Source organism: Mesoplodon bidens (assembly GCF_964165515.1).
Source record: "Mesoplodon bidens genome assembly, chromosome: 4".
Lineage (NCBI taxonomy): Eukaryota > Metazoa > Chordata > Mammalia > Artiodactyla > Ziphiidae > Mesoplodon > Mesoplodon bidens.
The window spans coordinates 78145632-78164562 of record NC_138160.1 but is presented as its reverse complement, the minus strand read 5'-3'; the positions used below and the strand labels follow the sequence as shown (position 1 = coordinate 78164562).

The 18931-nt window shown below is 41.9% G+C and overlaps 1 protein-coding gene across 12 annotated transcripts in view; it reads left to right on the top strand.

Annotated features, from left to right (window-relative positions):
- Nucleotides 1-309: 309 nt before the first annotated feature.
- Nucleotides 310-18931, top strand: part of MCTP1 (multiple C2 and transmembrane domain containing 1) — a gene marked incomplete at its 3' end in the record, with an annotated part of 528826 nt that continues 510204 nt past the window's right edge. For all 12 annotated transcript variants that reach the window (XM_081230423.1, XM_081230441.1, XM_081230442.1 and 9 more), the window contains exon 1: nt 310-1131. In XM_081230423.1, coding sequence (XP_081086549.1) covers nt 412-1131 — 720 coding nt within the window. In that variant the 5' untranslated portion in view covers nt 310-411. The remainder of the gene's footprint in view (nt 1132-18931) is intronic.

Below are 18931 nucleotides of genomic sequence, written 5' to 3'. Positions count from 1 at the left end.
GGTGCGGTCCCAGGCGCAGCTGGAAACGCACGCCCGGTGCGTGTAGCGTCCGAGCCCGGAGCCAGAGAGGAGACGGGGCCAGGGCGCGGCCTGGGGGACTCCAGTGGACTGGAGCCGCGGAGCGCGGAGCTAGAAACTTTGCGGCGGCCGAGATTTGGCTACAGCGCCAGCCCACCCCCGCGGGTGCGGGAGGAAGAGGCCGCGCCGGAGTCCCGCGGCAGGAGAGCCTCGGCGGCGGCGGCGGCGGCGGCGTCTTTCCCCCGCGCTGGCCTGAAGCCGCCGGTCACTCCCGGCTTCTGCTGCTGCGTCCGCCGTCGTCGCCGCCACCGCGGGGCTCCGGGAGGAGGCTCAGCCGGAGCGGGCGGAGAAGAAGGAGGAAGAGAAGGGGAGCGGAGGAGCAGGGGGCGGAGGATGGAGCCCCCGGCTGCCGCGGCGGGCTCGCGCGAGCCAGCGGCGGCGTCCCCTTCCTTCCAGGCCCGGCTCTGGAAGAACCTGCAGCTAGGGGTGGGCAAGAGCAAGTGCGGCTGGGGCGGGCGCGCGGGGGTCCCCGAGCGCCGCACTGCGGACACCCCCTCGCCCTCCCCGCCACCTCCGGGGGGTAGGCGGGACGCACTGGCCGGCTTGGGTGGCGCGGGCAGCAGGTGGAGCGGCTTCAAGAAACGGAAGCAAGTGCTGGACCGCGTCTTCTCCTCCTCCCAGCCCAACCTGTGCTGCTCCTCGCCGGAGCCTCTCGAGCCCGGGGGTACGGGCAGAGCGGAGCAGGGGTCCACGCTGCGCCGCCGGATCCGCGAGCATTTGCTTCCCGCGGGAAGGGGGCCGGTGGCAGCCGCCGGAGCAGCCGGAGTGACGCCTCCTGGCGGACGCTCCCCGGACTCAGCTCGCTCTTCGTCCTCTGCCTCATCCTCCCTGTCCTCCTCACCCCAGCCGCCCCCGAGGGGGGACCGCGCCCGAGATGAGGGTGCACGGCGTCGGGGCACCGCGGCGCACTTGTGCCATCAGAAGAGTTCCTCCCTGCCGGGCACCGCCTGCTTGGAGCAGCTGCTGGAGCCGCCGCCGCCTCGAGCTGAGCCAGCACGGAGCCCAGCAGAGCCGCGAACCTCGGAGAAGAGCGAGGAGCGCGGCAGCAGCCGGGTGAGTGACAGGTGGGCGCGGCCCGAGCCTAGGTGCTCGGGGCCACGCCTCCAGCTGTGGGCGATCGAGACCCCCGGGAGTTGCTGGCGGGGTAGGGGTGCTACCAAGTTCAAGCAGTGGAAAGAAAACGTCCCGCTCCTGCTTAGTAGAGTTCTGACTTGCCCTCTGCCTTTACTTTTGACAGAAATAATACCTACTGCTAGAAGCTGTTTGAGTAGCTTTCCCAGTTGCTGATGAAAGTGGAAGTATTAATTGTAGCCAAATAGGAGAGGAATAAAGTTAGACACAAAATGGGTACTTTTTGGAGATCTCCTAAAAGAACTGTCCTGCTAAGTCTCATCTTGTCAAAAGAAAAACAAGCAAACCCAGCAACTTGTAGGGAAAATTAGAAATGCGAGGAGGTGAATTAATGGCAAACGTGAGGTCATGTTTTGGGGAAACCCTTTAGGCAGAAGTCTGTTCATCTTCCAGCCCTCCCTTCTCAAAACTTTCTGCTGCTAGTGGATCGCTGCTTAACAAGTAGACAGCGTGAGTGTCGCTTCCGAGTTAAACCGATGTTCCTATGGCCTTTTTTGTTTTGATAGTCATCTGAAGTAGTTGCGTTTAAATTATTCTGCTGTAGACGATGTTGACTCTGGTCAGGCAAGAGTCAAGTAAAAATGTACCTGTAAGATCTGTAAAGCGTTCCACTGAGCGGCAGCTTTTACTCCTTCGGTTTTGTAGAGGCGATGCTCTCCTTTTGTAAATTTTTATCAAATCGTGTTAATGCTAGCAAATATTTTGAAAGTTCCATTCTGCCAGAGACCTAAAGAACTCTTTTCTGCCAATACATCTTACTTTGTTTAAATTCTAATTGACTCTGATTAATTGTTAGGTTAATGACATATACATTAAAACTTTAATTAGATTAAAAGTTGGGTCACAAAAACCATGAGGCCATGCGTTGAAGGGTAAGATATGGGAATAGATGGGATTTCAGTTGAAAATGTTTATAGTTTATTGGCTAATTTATTAGTGTTATTTCAGAAAGTAAACCAGAATACTAGTATGTTTTGTTGTTTAATAAACACAATTGCTTGCAGTAACCTGATGTTACTAATGCTCTAGAAAACACCTGATGGTTTAGAAAAAGGTTACAGTTATTCTCAGAAGAGTAGGCAGAAATAATACTGACAAAAAGCCTAAATAAACCTATCTTTCCTTTTATCTTGAGAGAGAATTGACTAGAACTCCTGTTTCTGGTCCCAAAATGAGGTAAAAAGTGGTTTTTAAAAGATTCTTTAAATTCAGTGTAGATGAATACTATATATTTTAAAAATATTTATATTTGAGTGTGTACATAATCCTAATGTATAAGAATTTTAGAGCTGGGGTACTTGTTTACATTTGTTTTTATTAACTTTTATGATCAAGAATGATAAAAAATAAAAACTGAATTATTTTGGAAGGCAGATATATTGCTGCAAATGTTAACTTACTAAATAACTTTGCAGTTCACTGAACCAAGATATTTTCACAGTGAAAGCAGAGAATTCAGAATTAATCTTTATATTCATTTTTACCCAAATGTTTTCAGACACTATCAATCTTTATTTGGAAAACTGCTATGTAAATAGAAATTTTGTTTACAAAAGACCAAAAAACCTCTTTTGAGAGGATACTAAACAAACGTTATTGTGTGTGCCTTCACTATATGTTGGGCACTTCCATGATTTAATCCTCATAGCTGCCCTACATGATAGAAGTTCTTGTTGCTATTTTATGCATTAGGAAATCAATGCTCAGAGAAATTAAATAATCTTTCCAAGGTCACATGGTTAATATATGACAGAGTTTTTGTCATTCTCCACAATGTTTTTCCATCGCTACAGCTACGTTTGACAACTTTTAGAACTTATTATGTCTCTGAGATAACTTCAGTCCTATTGGTTAATACTTGCAAGTTTACATACATTCTGGATTCCTAGAATCAGTTCTGTGATGGATTAGCTGAATTAATTTGTTCTTTGTTCTCTGTAATGCATTGTTGCATATCTTTTATATCACATTTACAAATGACATTATTTGATCATACCGTCTGTAGTTCTAAAGAAGCTTTTCATTATAAAGAACCAGCATTTCAATGAAGTCATAGGAGGAATACAAAAGCTAAAATATCTTTCCAAGAGTAGGTGAAAAGTGGAGTGTAGGCAGGAAAATAAGCCCTGAGGCTTTATTGTTGATTCCCTGCATCTGCTGATCAGGAAGCCTTGTGCCCTGAGAAGTGGACAGTTTTCTCCATTACGAGTCACAAATCCAGTTTTCAGCAGCACTCTGTCGCTAATGCACAAGAGAGGATTCCTCAGTCCTCTAAATGCCTCTTTGCCCAACTCAAGGAGTCTGGCTCACCTCTCTGAATGGAGAGAAGAAAGAAATGGAGTTGGAATCTGGAACTGGAAGAGGACTCTCTAAGGTGCCCAGGAGTAGGTGTAACTCGACAGCACCCTTCCAAGCTTCCTGCACGTCTCAGAGATCTTTCCTTGCTCTCCTAACACCTCATTGCTGAAGATACTTGGGCATGGGGAGGAAGCTCGTAGCACATGCAGATTTCAGTTTTATTCACAGTTCATAAGCACAGATGGGAACACATAAAAAGAAAAGATGCTAAAAACATTAAATCCATCTTGAGATTGCCTAGATAAAAAGCACTTTCTCTCAAGGAAGAAAGAAAATTCGTTGCAACATAAGGCAAATTGCTCACATTTTCTCTTGTTCTCTGCTTGATCCTGGCATCAGCCATGTTCTCCAACACACTCCCCACCTCTCCACTGCCCAGCCGAGCACAAGGACACAACAACATATGTGCACATACACTGACACTGAGTGGAGATATTAAGCAAAAACAAAAAAGTCATTTTGGACTGCTAGGGAAAGAGATTAGGAAGTCACTGATGTATAATAATTACAACTAAACAAACCATTCTACCTCCTATGCCCCTGTCAGCCCTCTTGCTATTATGTTTTCTTTAGCCAAATATACCTTTGAACGACAGTTTAACAGACTTAATAATGCCTTGCTGTTGGGGCATGTTCATTATTTAAAATGTTCTGCTTTGAAAAAAAAAACAAAACCCTTTCTTCCCACTGATTCTAGTTCACGTGCTGGGCCATATTGTCATACCAGATGCATTTCATTTTCTGCAATGCAGTTGGGAAAGATGCATTCTCAATTTGTGTGCATATCAAAACTGTGCCAATTTTATGTATTCTGTCTCGATGAGTTACTAAAATTATACTTTGCTAGAATCAGAAATTCCGTTAAGATAAAGAGTTAGGAATGAATATGTTGCGTTTTTTAACAAAAGTGTGTAGTGTTTATGAATGTTAAACCTTTGTTGTTTTTTTTTCAAATTCTTTTTTTTTTTAATTGCTGTCATCGAGGAGTAAAAATGATTTTGAAAAAAAGTGGATAAAATATTCAGGGTATTATAGGAATATCCATTCATTGGGATAAAATTCCTAAAACACATATGAAAGCCCTAACAAAAAGTAGAAGATATTTTCTAATATTAAGTCTAGACATGAAGTAAATATTGCTTTATTAATTATCTGATCTTTCAAAGAAAGCCTGTATTTTCAAAAACTATTAAAAATGTGATTTGGGTAATTTTTGCTATTTATTTTTCAGGTGTCTTTAATCTTACTTCAAAGACCCTAACTTAGTCTTGGGGGAAGGCACAAGTTTTAAAAAAATTCCTAATGTAAATAATTAAAACCACTAAAAATCCCCCAGTAATCTAAAAAATAAGCTTCTAAAAGGAGTTGTTAGTAGCTTTTTCAAAGCTTTTGCAAGTGAGAGAGTGAGGGTGAGATCTTAGAACATTTTGGAGCAGCGTGTAAAGTTTGATGTGTGATTGCATTCTTGAGAAATATTGGGACATCAGGTTGTTCCAGAGAAAGGGCATAAACAGAGTGATAGGTTTACTTTGGAGTGGAATTGTTTTCTGTAACCTTTAGGTTTACTTTGGAGTGGAATTGTTTTCTGTAACCTTTAATTACTATCAGGTGTATCTGGTGGATCTGAGTAGAGCTATGGATCTTGTATAAATGCAACTGTTACGAGGTAGATGTTTGAAATTGGCTTGAAACCTGTCTCAGTAGGCACTAGCAATTGTGTGCTGTTATTATTTTTGAAAGTTATATTAAAGTTTTGCCACTGCCACCATTACAAGTAAGTGGGTGTTGAAAACAATTAACAGGGGCTTTGATGGTCCTTTTCATTGAAGATGTAAATTATTTTCCTTGCAGTGGTGGCAAAAGTAGCCTAAAATTAACCCAGGCAGTACTGGTGACATCACAGCTTCACACAGTAATGAAAAAATCTTATATAACTTTTGGAAAATATGTGCACATTATCATGAGAATGTGAATACATACTTGGAGGAATAAAATAAATTTAACAGATTCATAAAGAAAATAGGACAAATATTCCCCTTTTGTTTCTGTTGCCCCATTGTTTGGAAATATGGGATGATTTCACAAGATTAAAGGTTAATAATATGTCTTTGGCACCACAAGGAAACATGTAGTATGATTTCTGTGCTCATAAGGATTATCAAAACATTTGCCAACTCTAGATTGATGAAGAGTAAAAAGTATGTGTAGATAATATTATAAGCCTTGACAAAATCTGCAGATTCAGAAGTTAGGGTAATGCATTTTTTAGTTAAATCATCGTTACTTACAGTATCATAGCAGACCTCTATTTTAGATAAGCAGAAATTAATTTTTTGAAATCTGAAACTTTTTTGCTTTGAATTTTTTATTTTGCTGGAAAACTTACTAAAAACTATATATTTCCCTGCCTCAACAAACCAAGCATCCTAAATAAAACCTTTTCTTGATATCTGAGGGCCATTTTTGTGAATACTAGCTTTTGGGGGGGGATTATGTGAATGAAACAGACATTGTCTTAACTTTCTTTAGCTAAGCTTGCTTGTTTTCATAAAATTACAGTATAACGCATACCTATTTATGATAAGCTTATCTTCCTATAAAGTTAATTATGCAAAGGTGTGAGGCACTCTTCCTCAAGCCCTTTTTTTCACTTGCCAAATAATCTTTACTGTCTTTATTTGTGAATTTTGATTTGTCGCTACCATTGAAAGTATCATTTTTTCCCCCTGCATGGTGAACTTTATGTGCTATCTTGATTTCTTTGTCATTGTCAACCTTTTCTTCTAATTTACATTGCTTTTTATAAATCACGTGTGGAAAGTGATTACTATACCTCAACAATTCAAGATTGTATGCAAATATATTTTCCCCTCCAACATATACCAGTTTCTTATCATTAGAAAGTTTTTTCAGCAGAATAGCAGGCCACAATTTCCCCAGTGTCCCAAGTACTCCTATTTAATATTAGTCTGAGTGCAAGCAACATGAAAACTGCATTTTCAATATAATGAGATTTTAAAGTCCTGCATACTACCTTCTTGAGAGAACACTTTTCCTATGAAATCTATTTGAGATATTTTATGTCAGCCTTATTTCCCATTCTCTTGGGCCCTAGCCAATCTGGAAAATTATGACACATGATAGGCAAATGGGACTCTGGACATTTTAGAATCAATGCATCCTCTTAATCCCATGGGTTTTATTTAGAGAGGCTCCTTCAGTATTAACAATCTCACTGTATTTTGCACTGCTAGAGTAGAATTTGGCAAGCCTTAGTACAATGGACCTATTTAATCAGCATTGTAAACTGGATCGGGGAAGACTACTCAATAAATGGTTGCTGAATGAACAAAGGAATGAATGGATGGGCTGGGGCTGTTCAGAGATAAGTTCTCTTGGAAAAGTTTCAAAATCACTTTATGGTCGTGTAATGATGTTCTTGCCTTCTTGTTTCCAAGTCCTTTTATGCCTGGCAAATGTATTTGACATTCCCCTCTTCTCCCAGTTGCTGGCATGGCTTTCCTTTAATTCTGGTTCATGTCTGAGGGCATAAAGGGAGGATATGACCACCATATTGTGCTCATGTAGGGGATGGAGGAGTGATTTCTGCTTCCGAGGTCTCTGGCTCAAGGATGCATTTCTTGTTGCTGGTCTCTGATTCCAGGTATCTGTTTTGCACCCACGTTTCCTTGTCTGGCCTGTGAGATCGTACCCCGACACCTGGATCACCAACACCTGTAGACATATCCTCACTCATGATCTCTGAGTCTTGAACTCTCCTTGGATCTTAGCTCAAGATACTTTCCCGCCTGCTTCCTTACACTTCTCCTCAAACCCATTTACTTTAACTAGATTAAAATTCCAATCTCGATCAAGAATCCTGCCCTTACTAGCCTGACTCTTTCTGTTGCCAAGTGTGTGAACTGGGGTTCAGACGGTTGGTCAGTTGCTTTTCATAGTGACTACCTGTCTAATGCTATTTTTAGAACACCAAAGACTCCTCCAGAAAATCTGCATTGCCTGTCAACTGCATTTGCCTATACAGGGCATTTCTTCCCTCGGAGGACTGGCCCAGAGCTGTTCATTGTCTCTGTGTCCCTACTTCCTCTTCTCCTATTTTCAAACTCTCACCATGCCTACTCTTGGACATCATCACCCTTTTCCTTAGTCCTGCTTGCTTTCTCTTCCTCCTTAATATCGTCTCTCTTTCTGATTGCAAGACGATTTTTGTAACTAACCATTAAGCATCTGGAGCTGGGCTGTCCCATATGGCAGAGCCACTTGGCTACTGAGCACTGGAAAAGTGGCTAGTTCAAGTTGAGACGGCTGGAAAGCATAAAGCGCACACCACATTTTGAAGCCTTAGCTCAAAGAAGAGGAAGTAAAATATCTTATTACTAATTTTTTATGTTGCTTGTGTGTTGAAATAGTATTGTGGGTTATATTGGATTAAGTAAAATATATTATTAAAGTTAATTTCACCCGCTCCTTTTCATTTAAAAAGGTGGCTCCTAGAACATTTTAACTTATATATGTGACACATTTTTATTTCTGTTGGCCAGCACTGATCTAGAGCAGGTGTTCACACTCCATTACCCACAGGGGCCATCAAAATAAAGAAAATGAGCAAAGGTTTGATGGGGCCCGTGGTGAGCGAGGAAGCCGGTGCCGCATTCGAGGGGCAGCTGCTTCTAAACTCCAGCTGATTATTATCATGCGGTGAAAGCAGTGCTGCCAGAGTTTCTAGATTCTTTAACAGAAGCCAAAAAAATCCAGATTTTTGTGTGAAGTCTCCAGAATCTTGAATTTTTGACAAATAATTGATTTTTAGAAAAACGTAACACAGACCAAATAAAATATATCTCTGGCTGACTTTAGCTATCAGCTTGAACTTCTGACTCAGAGAGCTCATGTTTGATTTCTCCTCTCCCCTCCCAGTGCTAGATAAATGTTATCAGGACATAGTAGGTGTCAGTACATTTCACAAAATAACAGCATCAGGAGTAATGGGATGGAAGATGGAATGCAGAGGGTTGGAGGGTGCGTGGAAAGAGGTGGGGACAGAGGGGGGGCCAGACAGTTTGGCTCTCCACAAGGGATAAAAGAAAGTGGTGATGAGAACATGAGAACCATGCTGGCATGGGATCATGGGCAGGTTTTTTGTTTTTTGTTTTTTTTTTAACATCTTTACTGGAGTGTAATTGCTTTACAATGGTGTGTTAGTTTCTGCTGTATCATACTGTATGCTGACACATATGTATGGAATTTGTTTTTAATGGATATCACCTGAGTGGGTTGATGAGTCAGCGCTTGTGGAGAGGGAGAGGTTGAAGTTAAAGGAGAACGGGGGTTAATTGGTGGATTAAGGCCTTAAGGACTCAGGTGGGGTTGGGCCCCAGAGACCAGAGGAGTGGTAGCGTCAGTGGAAGAAGGATCCTCTCCCTTGCAGATGGAAGGGACGGTGCGGGTGTGGATGCAGGTAAGGAGTAGGCTGGGGGGCAGCAACTTGAGGGTGTTGCCACCCGATGGCCTCTGCCTTGTTTTGAAGTGTGCGTAGGATTCGGACACAGGGATATGGAGAAAAGAATATTGCCATTGGCACAGAGGCGAACAAATGCCCTGTGTATTCAAGAAATGGGGTGTTATTAGTGGGACTAAAGCCTAGGGTGTGGGGTGGGGTAGAGGGAAACGAAGGTGCAGCTGAAGGTCTGGGATCTCTGGGGCCTGAGGAGTGTATCTAGGGAGGCAGAGGGACCCCTGGAGGCATTTGAACAGGGGAGACGGGCACGTGAGCCTTGGAAGGGTGAAGTTGGCAGCAGGGCCAGGCGACCACTCGGAGGCCAAGGCAGTCCCGTGAGAGCCTGATGTTGGGCAGGTGACTGACCTTGGGGCTGGGGAGATGGAAAGATTTATAAGACCAGGGATGTAGCTGAACCTTCAGGAAAAGGGAGAGTGAAAGGAGTAAGTCAGAGCACATGTCCCCCTTTACTTATGTTTTTGATTTTTCCTGGTTCTGTTCACAAATGCTTGTACTGAAAAGTATTTTCCTTTGGGAGGGAGAGGGAAGGTTAAGTTTTTTTTTGTTTTTTTTTTTTGCGGTACGCGGGCCTCTCACTGTTGTGGCCTCTCCCGCCGCGGAGCACAGGCTCCGGACGCGAAGGCTCAGCGGCCATGGCTCACGGGCCCAGCCTCTCGGCAGCATGTGGGATCTTCCCGACCGGGGCACGAACCCGCGTCCCCTGCATCGGCAGGCGGACTCTCAACCACTGCGCCACCAGGGAAGCCCCGAAGGTTGTTTTGAATTTGCATTTGTGTAAAATGGTTGAAGGTGCCAGGCTCTTGAGTGCCAAATTATCACCTATTTACTGTAATAGCTCAGATTCTTTTTTAAAAACTTATTTTATTGAAGTATAGTTGATTTACAATGTTGTGTTAATTTCTGCTGTATAGCAAACTGATTCAGTTATACATATATATTCTTTTTCATATTCTTTTCCATTATGGTTTATCACAGGATACTGAGTATAGTTCCCTGTGCCATACAGTAGGACCTTGTTTATCCATTCTATATATAATAGTTTGCATCTGCTAACCCCAAACTCCCAATCAATTCCTCCCTAAGCCACACCCCCTGCCTTGGCAACCACAAGTCTGTTCTCTATGTCTGTGAGTCTGTTTCTGTTTTGTAGATAAGTTCATTTGTGTCGTATTTTATTTTATTTTATTTTTTATTATTTTTTTTTTTTGTGGTACGCGGGCCTCTCACTGTTGTGGCCTCTTCCGTTGCGGAGCACAGGCTCTGGACGCGCAGGCTCAGCGGCCATGGCTCACGGGCCCAGCCGCTCCGCGGCATGTGGGATCTTCCCGGACCGGGGCACGAACCCGTGTACCCTGCATCGGCAGGTGGACTCTCAACCACTGCGCCACCAGGGAAGCCCTGTGTCGTATTTTAGATTTCACATATAAGTGATATCATATGGTATTTGTCTTTCTCCTTCTGACTTACTTCACTTAGTATTATAATCTCTAGGTCCATCCATGTTACTGCAAATGGCATTATTTCATTCTTTTTTATGTAAGAGCTCATTCTTTATAGTTATTTTGGATTCTTCCATGAGTAAAATAGTTCTTTTCCCTGCAGTATTAGGCACTGAAAGTAGTGAGGGTTAACGGAGAGAAAGAAAGAGCAAAACATATGTTTGGCAGTTTAAAAAAAAAAAACAGGTAAAACAAAACCTCCTACACATTTCTGTTACATAGATTTTTATGGTGTCTGATGTCAGAGAGACTAAATATTTGGGGAAATATTTATAATGAAAAGGTTTGGAATTGAAGGACTCTGTTGGCAATTTTCGATCTTAAGGCATTGCGGCTCAAATGTGTTGAAATATGCATTCTCTCTCAGATGCAGTGTTGACCCATGCATGACACATGATCAATTTCTGAAAATTACGAATAGATATTCTCCCAAAATAGAAACGATATTCTATCTGGACCCTTAAGCCATATTTGACCCCTGTTCTTTTATTGAAATGTAAAATAGCTTTTTTTTTTTAAATAGCTTTTGATAAGAGAGAAAGTCAGCATTTCTATAGTTTCCTTTGAATAATATTTTCACCACACCAGACTTGAAGTCTGAGCGTTTTCCAGAATCTCTTTTGCGATTGGAATAGGTTTTGGAGACAAGTTCTATGTCACTACAGAGCTGTTGCCAAACCTCAAGCTCCCTGGCAGTTGGAACACTCTCCTTCAGCGTGGCCGCTGTCTCCTGGCTGAGAGCAGTCACAGACTGCGCCTCCCTTTTCTTTCTTTGCCTCCCTGGACTTTCAAAAGGAAGCTGGAGTAGGGGGCAGGGGCGGGGTCCAGCTGAGATTGGGATCTCACCTGGTTCTCTGTGGCCTTGCACAGGTGCCCTTTCAACTCAGCGGTTTTAAGCAGAAAAACCACATTGACTTAACCAGTTTGGTTATCGCCCCAGTCCCACTCTGCTCCCTTCGGCCTGCTAGGTGGCATTTGTTTACCCCAGACTCAGGCTGCTGCTTCTGTGACTTCCTGACCTGCTCTTGGGGAGTCAGCTAAGTGAGACTTAGGGGATCCAGCGGAGACGGGAGGGAGAATGACCTTTCGCAGTTAGTTTCCCAGGCCCCATGCCCTCTGCCTCTTTTCAGGGAAGATGGAGCTTTGTAAGGTGTTCTTAATCTGTTCCTGTCTACCTGACATTTTCACTGTCCCCAGTGCCAACGTTTTTCTTCCTGGGTATATGCCAGGGTATGAGGAAGAACTTTACGGACCTTGCCACGAGAGGGTCTTTGTGTATTTTGAATGACCAACCATGGTTAGTCTGTGTACCTCTGTCACAGGACTACCCAGGTGGTATATTCTTTGGGTCTTGGCTCTTCATTCTCTGCCCTCCTGCTACTTGCCTTTCAGCTATGTCATTTCTCTTTCTTTCTGGGAACAAGAGCAGAGAAAATAAAAAAGGAAAGTCAGGCAGTTTTTTTTTTTAATTAGGGGCTTTCATAATTTTTTTCCCACAGTGAAGTTTAAATAATTGGCTCCTATAATGTTTTGACATTTTGTGTTGCTCTGACATAGGCTGTACACACACACATACACACACAATTATGCCTTCACCTAGTATGGTTTATACACATACCTGTTTTTTCACATGCATCATATTTCCCACTTGAGTCAAAGATAACCAGAAGAACTCCAAAAATTCTTTCACCTAAATTTAATGTGATAATACTAAATTTCAGTGATAACATAGTCCTTACAAATGGTCTAGGTTCATTTAGTATGAGTAGGTGTACAATAACCAGCTCAACCAATGAGAAAAAAAAAATTAGAAGACAGTTTTTATCGTTTACTATGGAGTGTGTTCTACAAAGGGAATGAGTAATCTTCCTTTGAATTTAAACTAATGTATAAGGAATACCTTTTCTTCAGTAAGAATAATCATTCTTCTGTAACTATTCATCTTATTTACAGCCACCATGGAAGAGAGGTCATTGAATTATTTCCTTAATCTTTTGAAATCTAGATGTCACAATAACTAAGATCTGTCGTTAGTGTTTTCAGCTTGGCCTGGCTTTACTCTCACAAAGTGATCCTCACAGATAAAAAATGGGGAGACATTTTGGAGAGTTTCTTTATTGATAACAGTGCACCTTTTAATTAGAGAAAAAGTGATCCCTTTATTCTTGTTTTTTTTAAATTGGGGTATAGTTGTTTTACAATGTTGTGTTAGTTTCTGCTGTACAGCAAAGAGAAGTAGAGTTCCCTGTGCTGTACAGCAGGTTCTTATTAGTTATCTATTTTATACATATTATGTACATATGTCAATCCCAGTCTCCCAGTTCTTCCCACCACCACCCCCCGCCACCGCCACTTTCCCGCCTTGGTGTCCAGACGTTTGTTTTCTGCATCTGTGTCTCTATTTCTGCCCTGCAAACCGGTTCATCTGTACCATTTTTCTAGATTCCACATATATGCGTTAATATACGACATTTGTTTTTCTCTTTCTTCACTTACTTCACTCTGTATGACAGTCTCAACCCTAAAAAGTTATACCTTTAGGGTTGTAAAGATGTATTCTCATAATCTCAGAAAGCTCATTTTTTGAAATCAGCTGAAAAAGAGAGTTGGAGAATAACTGAATTAGGACCAAATGGATCTGGGACAGCAGAGCTCTTGTTTGTGTTGGCTGCTTAAAGGATGTTCTATTTTCCGTTAATGTTGCTAATGATTCTCAATGGCTCTTTTTATAACATAATTCTCTTAATTATATATGGATGGCATTTTGAATGGTGTATTTGTAAGTGCTCATTTCATATTTCAAAATCTATTTTTTTTTCTAGGAGTATAAGTCTAATGTGAGTTCCAAGCAGCTACACAAATTTTGTTTGTATTTGGTCTAGAGCTTTGTACCAGGTTTGTGTGGACTTGTTTTGCATAAGTGTCCATGACCATCTTTGTAATGTTATCTGATGGGGTAGAGCTTGGCCTTCACTCCCTCGCCTTTGAATTAATATTTGTTAAATCACAATGCACATTCCGTCTTCTGAAGTTTCATTATATGAGGTAGGACATGCTGATGATGGTCCTCCTCTGGACACCCTGGGCTGGGCTCTCTTTGCTCAATTGTATCATGTTACCTTTTTTTTTTTGCGGTACGCGGGCCTCTTACTGTTGTGGCCTCTCCCGTTGCGGAGCACAGGCTCCGGACGCGCAGGCTCAGCGGCCATGGCTCACGGGCGTAGCCGCTCCGCGGCATGTGGGATCTTCCCGGACCGGGGCACGAACCCGTGTCCCCTGCATCGGCAGGTGGACTCTCAACCACTGCGCCACCAGGGAAGCCCTATCATGTTACCTTTGACATGAGGCCAACTAACTATGGGTCCTCTCACCCCCATTTTATTTTATTTTATTTTATTTATTTTTCTTCTAGTTTAATTGAGATATAATTGGCATTAACACTGTATAAGTTTAAGGTGTACAACATAATGATTTAGATACATCATGAAATGATAATCATAGTAAGTTTAATGAACATCCATCATCTCATATAGATATAACATTAAAGAAACAAAAAAAATTTTTTTTTCTTATGAGGAGAACTCTTAAGGTTTAATGTTATAACAACTTTATGTGTAATGTAACGCAGTGTTAATTATATTTGTCATGTTGTACATTACATCCCTAGTACTTATTTATCTTAAACTAGAAGTTTGTACCTTTTGACTGTCTTCATCCAATTCCCGCTCCTACCCATCCTCTCTGGTAACCACAAATCTGATCTCTTTTTCCTTGAGTTTATTTGTTTGTTTGACACTTTATAACTAGTATTAATAACAGCTAAACATACAGAGCATTTATTATGTATTGGCACTATTCTGAGTGCTTTTTATGTATTAACTTATTTATTTACTACAGTACTTTCTGAAGTAGGTTTATTATCATTTGCGTTTTCCAGATGAACAAAGTGAGCTATAGGAGAATAAGTGACGTGTCCCAAGTCACACATCATATAATTTGGATCCAGTCCACTTGGCCCTTAAGCTCTACAAAGGAAGGCTGTAGTAGGTTGTGCCTGAGAAGCCCAGTTTAGGAAAACAAATCCAAGTGGAGTTGTTTTTTCTCCTCATCTCAGTATTGACATTAGAGCTCTTCTTTGCCCCTGCCATTTCCTTCCCATCTTTCTGATCTCTGAAGGTTGTCTCATAACAAGTAAATTTAATAAAGACAGATTTCATATAACAGAAGATTTTGGTGTCAGGCATAAACCTGGCCCTACCACTTCCTTCTTACTGGTGGGAAGCCCTCTGATATCTCTTTGATTGCTAGGTAAAGGTATAGCTAGCAACTTTTTTTTTTTTTTTTTTTTTGCGGTACGCGGGCCTCTCACTGCTGTGGCCTCTCCCGTTGCGGAGCACAGGCTCCGGACGCGCAGGCTCAGCGGCCATGGCTCACGGGCGTAGCCGCTCCGCGGCATGTGGGATCTTCCCGGACCGGGGCACGAACCCGTGTCCCCTGCATCGGCAGGTGGACTCTCAACCACTGCGCCACCAGGGAAGCCCGCTAGCAACTTTTAAATATCAGTCCTGCTTAAAAAAACTCTTCCTCACCAAGTGCCCCACTATACATCATTATTTCTGTTATTGATATTATCCTCAGGAACATGTTATAATTTCAAGACCCTTATAATTATGTATCTTCTATATTCTATAGCCTCATCTCATCTCTGTCATTAATCCTCTCTTGTTCCATGAACAGCATGGTAGTAGTGGAAGGAAACAAAGTAGATCTATCTGCTAGGCATTCTTTACACAGTATCTCAAATAGATGTTATAAAATATGTACATTATTTCACTTTAACTCTCACAGAAATTTTGATGAAGAGATGTTGTATATGCATTTATTTATAACACATAGGTATATGCTATAGTTGTATTTTATATACGGGAAATTCTTAGAGGCCATGTAAGTAATTTGTCTGCAGTCCTGATTCTGTCTACAGTTAGTAAGTGGCAGAGTTTGGGTAACAGACAGCTGATTTCTGCCAGGGCCATAGTTACCAGGGTATGCACTGCTCCACCAGTAGTGACGGCACATCAGTGCACCAGTGCCAGGTACATGACGTGCCCAAACCGGTGATTCATGGTTGAGTCTGGTATTCCTTCAACACCAGCCCTGTCAGTGAGTTTGAATCTTACCATTGTTTTGGAGGGATAGCTGGAGGAGTATGCCATTATTAGTTGGAGAAAAGTATCTAAAAAAATATAGTGAGGGGCTTCCCTGGTGGCGCAGTGGTTAAGAATCCGCCTGCCAATGCAGGGGACACGAGTTCGAGCCCTGGTCCGGGAAGATCCCACATGCCGCGGAGCAGCTAAGCCCATGCGTCACAACTACTGAGCATGTACTCTAGAGCCCACGAGCCACAACTTCTGAGCCGACATGCCACAACTACAGAAGCCCATACGCCTAGAGCCCATGCTCCGCAACAAGAAAAGCCACCACAGTGAGAAGCCTGTGTACTGCAACGAAGAGTAGCCCTCACTCGCAGCAACTAGAGAAAGCCCACGCGCACCAATGAAGACCCAACGCAGCCAAAAAAAAAAAAAAAAAAATATATATATATATATATATATATATATATATAGTGAGTGGGAATATGTTAGTTTGTTTAGTTGTGGGCTCAATTCCAAGAGCTCATAAGTGAACATTTCTCAGATCATTTTCTCGTGCATGCTGTACATGTATTTTGACTTCCAGTGATGTTGTTAAACTCCTGTAAAACTAAAGCTGTGCATTCTGCAGTTAGTCTAGGTGTTAGGATCTCTGGACAGGAAAACAAATTGTTCTCAGAGCATCTAGTTGTTTGTGAATATGCCCAAGTGGGGTATATTCCTTAAATAAGGAAAAGAAAAGATAATTCTTGCCTTATGGTACAACCAGTGGAATTGGTACAACTTCTCATGTTTCTTGGTAATAACAATAATAGCACTAAAATCTTAGTCTTGTGCCAGTCAGTGTTTCACAGGCATTACTTCATAGTCTTTGTGACAATGAGGAGCAGGAATTCTTAGTCTCATTTTGTAGATGGATCATTGGAGGCTCAGAAAGTGTGAGGACTTGCTCGAGGTGATGCAGCTGTACGTGGTAGAGCTGGGATTTCGTGCCTAAGTGACTGGCTCCGAACCTCATGACTCTAATTGCCATGTTCCATGGTTTTCCTCAACACTGAAGAGCTGCTACATCTCCTGAGTATTGTCATATAGCTCTTTTCCAGGTGTCTTGGAATAGGGGGAAAATTTGGTTAGAATGTTCTATGTTGTGAACCAGCCCCAAGTATATATGTGTTGCTGGAATATCCCATTCCAAACCAACACCAATGATTTTGGTAACTCATCTCTCCTCTTTTCTCTCTCCGGTCCTCACACGTTTATTAAATATTTACCCAGTGGTAGACTTGGTATCTTTTTAATACCTTGATAAAGAAGACAGACCAATTCCTGTTCCCATAGACCTTAAGATGTAGTAGAAGAAACTTTCATTAAATTAAAAAAATACACAAATAATTATCAATTACAGTTGTGATAACTCATTCAGAGGTATATAGAGAAATTGAACTACAGGAATGAATTGCAAGAGGTCCCAACCTAATCATGCAGGAAAGGGAGGGACAGGGCAGATTTTCCTGAAGAAGTGACATGTAGGATGAACTACAAAGAATGAATAAAAGTTGGCCAGATTTCCTGAGGAGAGGAAATGAGGCATGTGGCAGATGGTTATGGGCAGAGAAAACCACAGCAGAAGGTCCTTAGAGAAAGATTGTGTGGGCAGCTGGAATTTGGTTAATAAGAGGGAAAGTGAGGGGGGATGGGCCTGGAATGGCTGGCAGGGGCCGGATTATACAGGGTCTTTTGGGTCATGGGGAGATTTTGGACTCTTAGGTACCGAAGCAGTCTTGAGAGCCTAGATGCTTCTGAAGAGCAGAACCACCTTCAGGAAAGTTCTTGACATTCCTGGGAATAGCTTTCCTTCACTGCTATGTATGGAATCACATTGCACTCATAGGGTTGTTTTCTAAAGAGGTAGAGAAGTATGTTGGGGCCACCTTTCTCTACTAAGTTAATGGTATTTTTTAAATGTCTATAATAAATAGAAATATCAAGTGGATGAAAATATTATTCCCCCTGGAAAAACATGTCATTTCACTTGTCCTCTTGCTTTTTTATTGAGCACTACTGGAAGGTAAATGAAGGTAGGAAATGCAGTCTAATTTCCTCCTGTCAATACTCAGGGGAGAGATTCTCTTTGACAGCACTTTTCAGAGCCGAGGTAGGGATGAAAATGAGATAAAGCTTGGTGATCCAGGTGTTACAGCTGTAAATTATGGAGAACATATTTTTTATGAGCTTCCAATTTCTTCCCTGAAGTCAGAGTGGGGAAAAAAATGAACTCTGGAAAGGAGTTGTGTAAGGAGGTGTACATTTAAAAGTCTGTATTTGTTAACATAATCGTGGGGTAATTAGGAAGACTGCTTATTGAACACAGTGGAGCAGATTTGATTTAAATTTTATATTTTCCTATATATTTTTTAAGATATAAAATTCTAAGTTTTATATTTTCATGTATTAGCCAATATTCACATTTGTGAAACAGATATGCAGTAGTGCCTAAGCAGGAAGGAAAGCTTAAAGTATGTAAAAGCTCCCCATTACACTTATTGTACAATGTTATAGTAGGAAAAGAAAGGAAACGTAAAAATTCCTCATCAAGACTGTAGTCTGTCAAAGTTGAATCAAACCTGACATGGGAACATAATGCAGCCTACCTGCCAATCTGAAAGCTTAGGGTATGGATTCTAGCATGTCCAGCAAGTGTGAGTGCTCAGAAATTGTACCAAGCTCCGCCCAAGTCAGGCCTGCCAATCTGTGCTTTGACCTCCCCAGCCATCTACTGTCATGACCAACACCCAGACAACATGGGTTGCCCTGAGCATCCAAGCATCACTGCCATCTGGTATAAGAAATAGCATCTAGTAAAAACTTTCAATGATATAAGCCATGCCCAACTAAAAAGAGTATCAAGAACCTACATATTCTTTATCTGTGTAACATGGTTTCTTTTTTTTGCTGTTCTTTATGTAACATTTTACTGGAATCATAACCAAGTAAACACTATGCTATTAAAATAGCAAAGGAATTGAACATTAATTCTCATTCCATTTGGGAATCGTAAAACCTTTCCAGAAACTAATGAAAGTTGTGGCATTCTCTTCATAAAGAAATACAGTTGTACACAAAACTAATATTGTGCATTCACCTTCAAGCAAGGAAGTCCATGATTTCCAATCCAT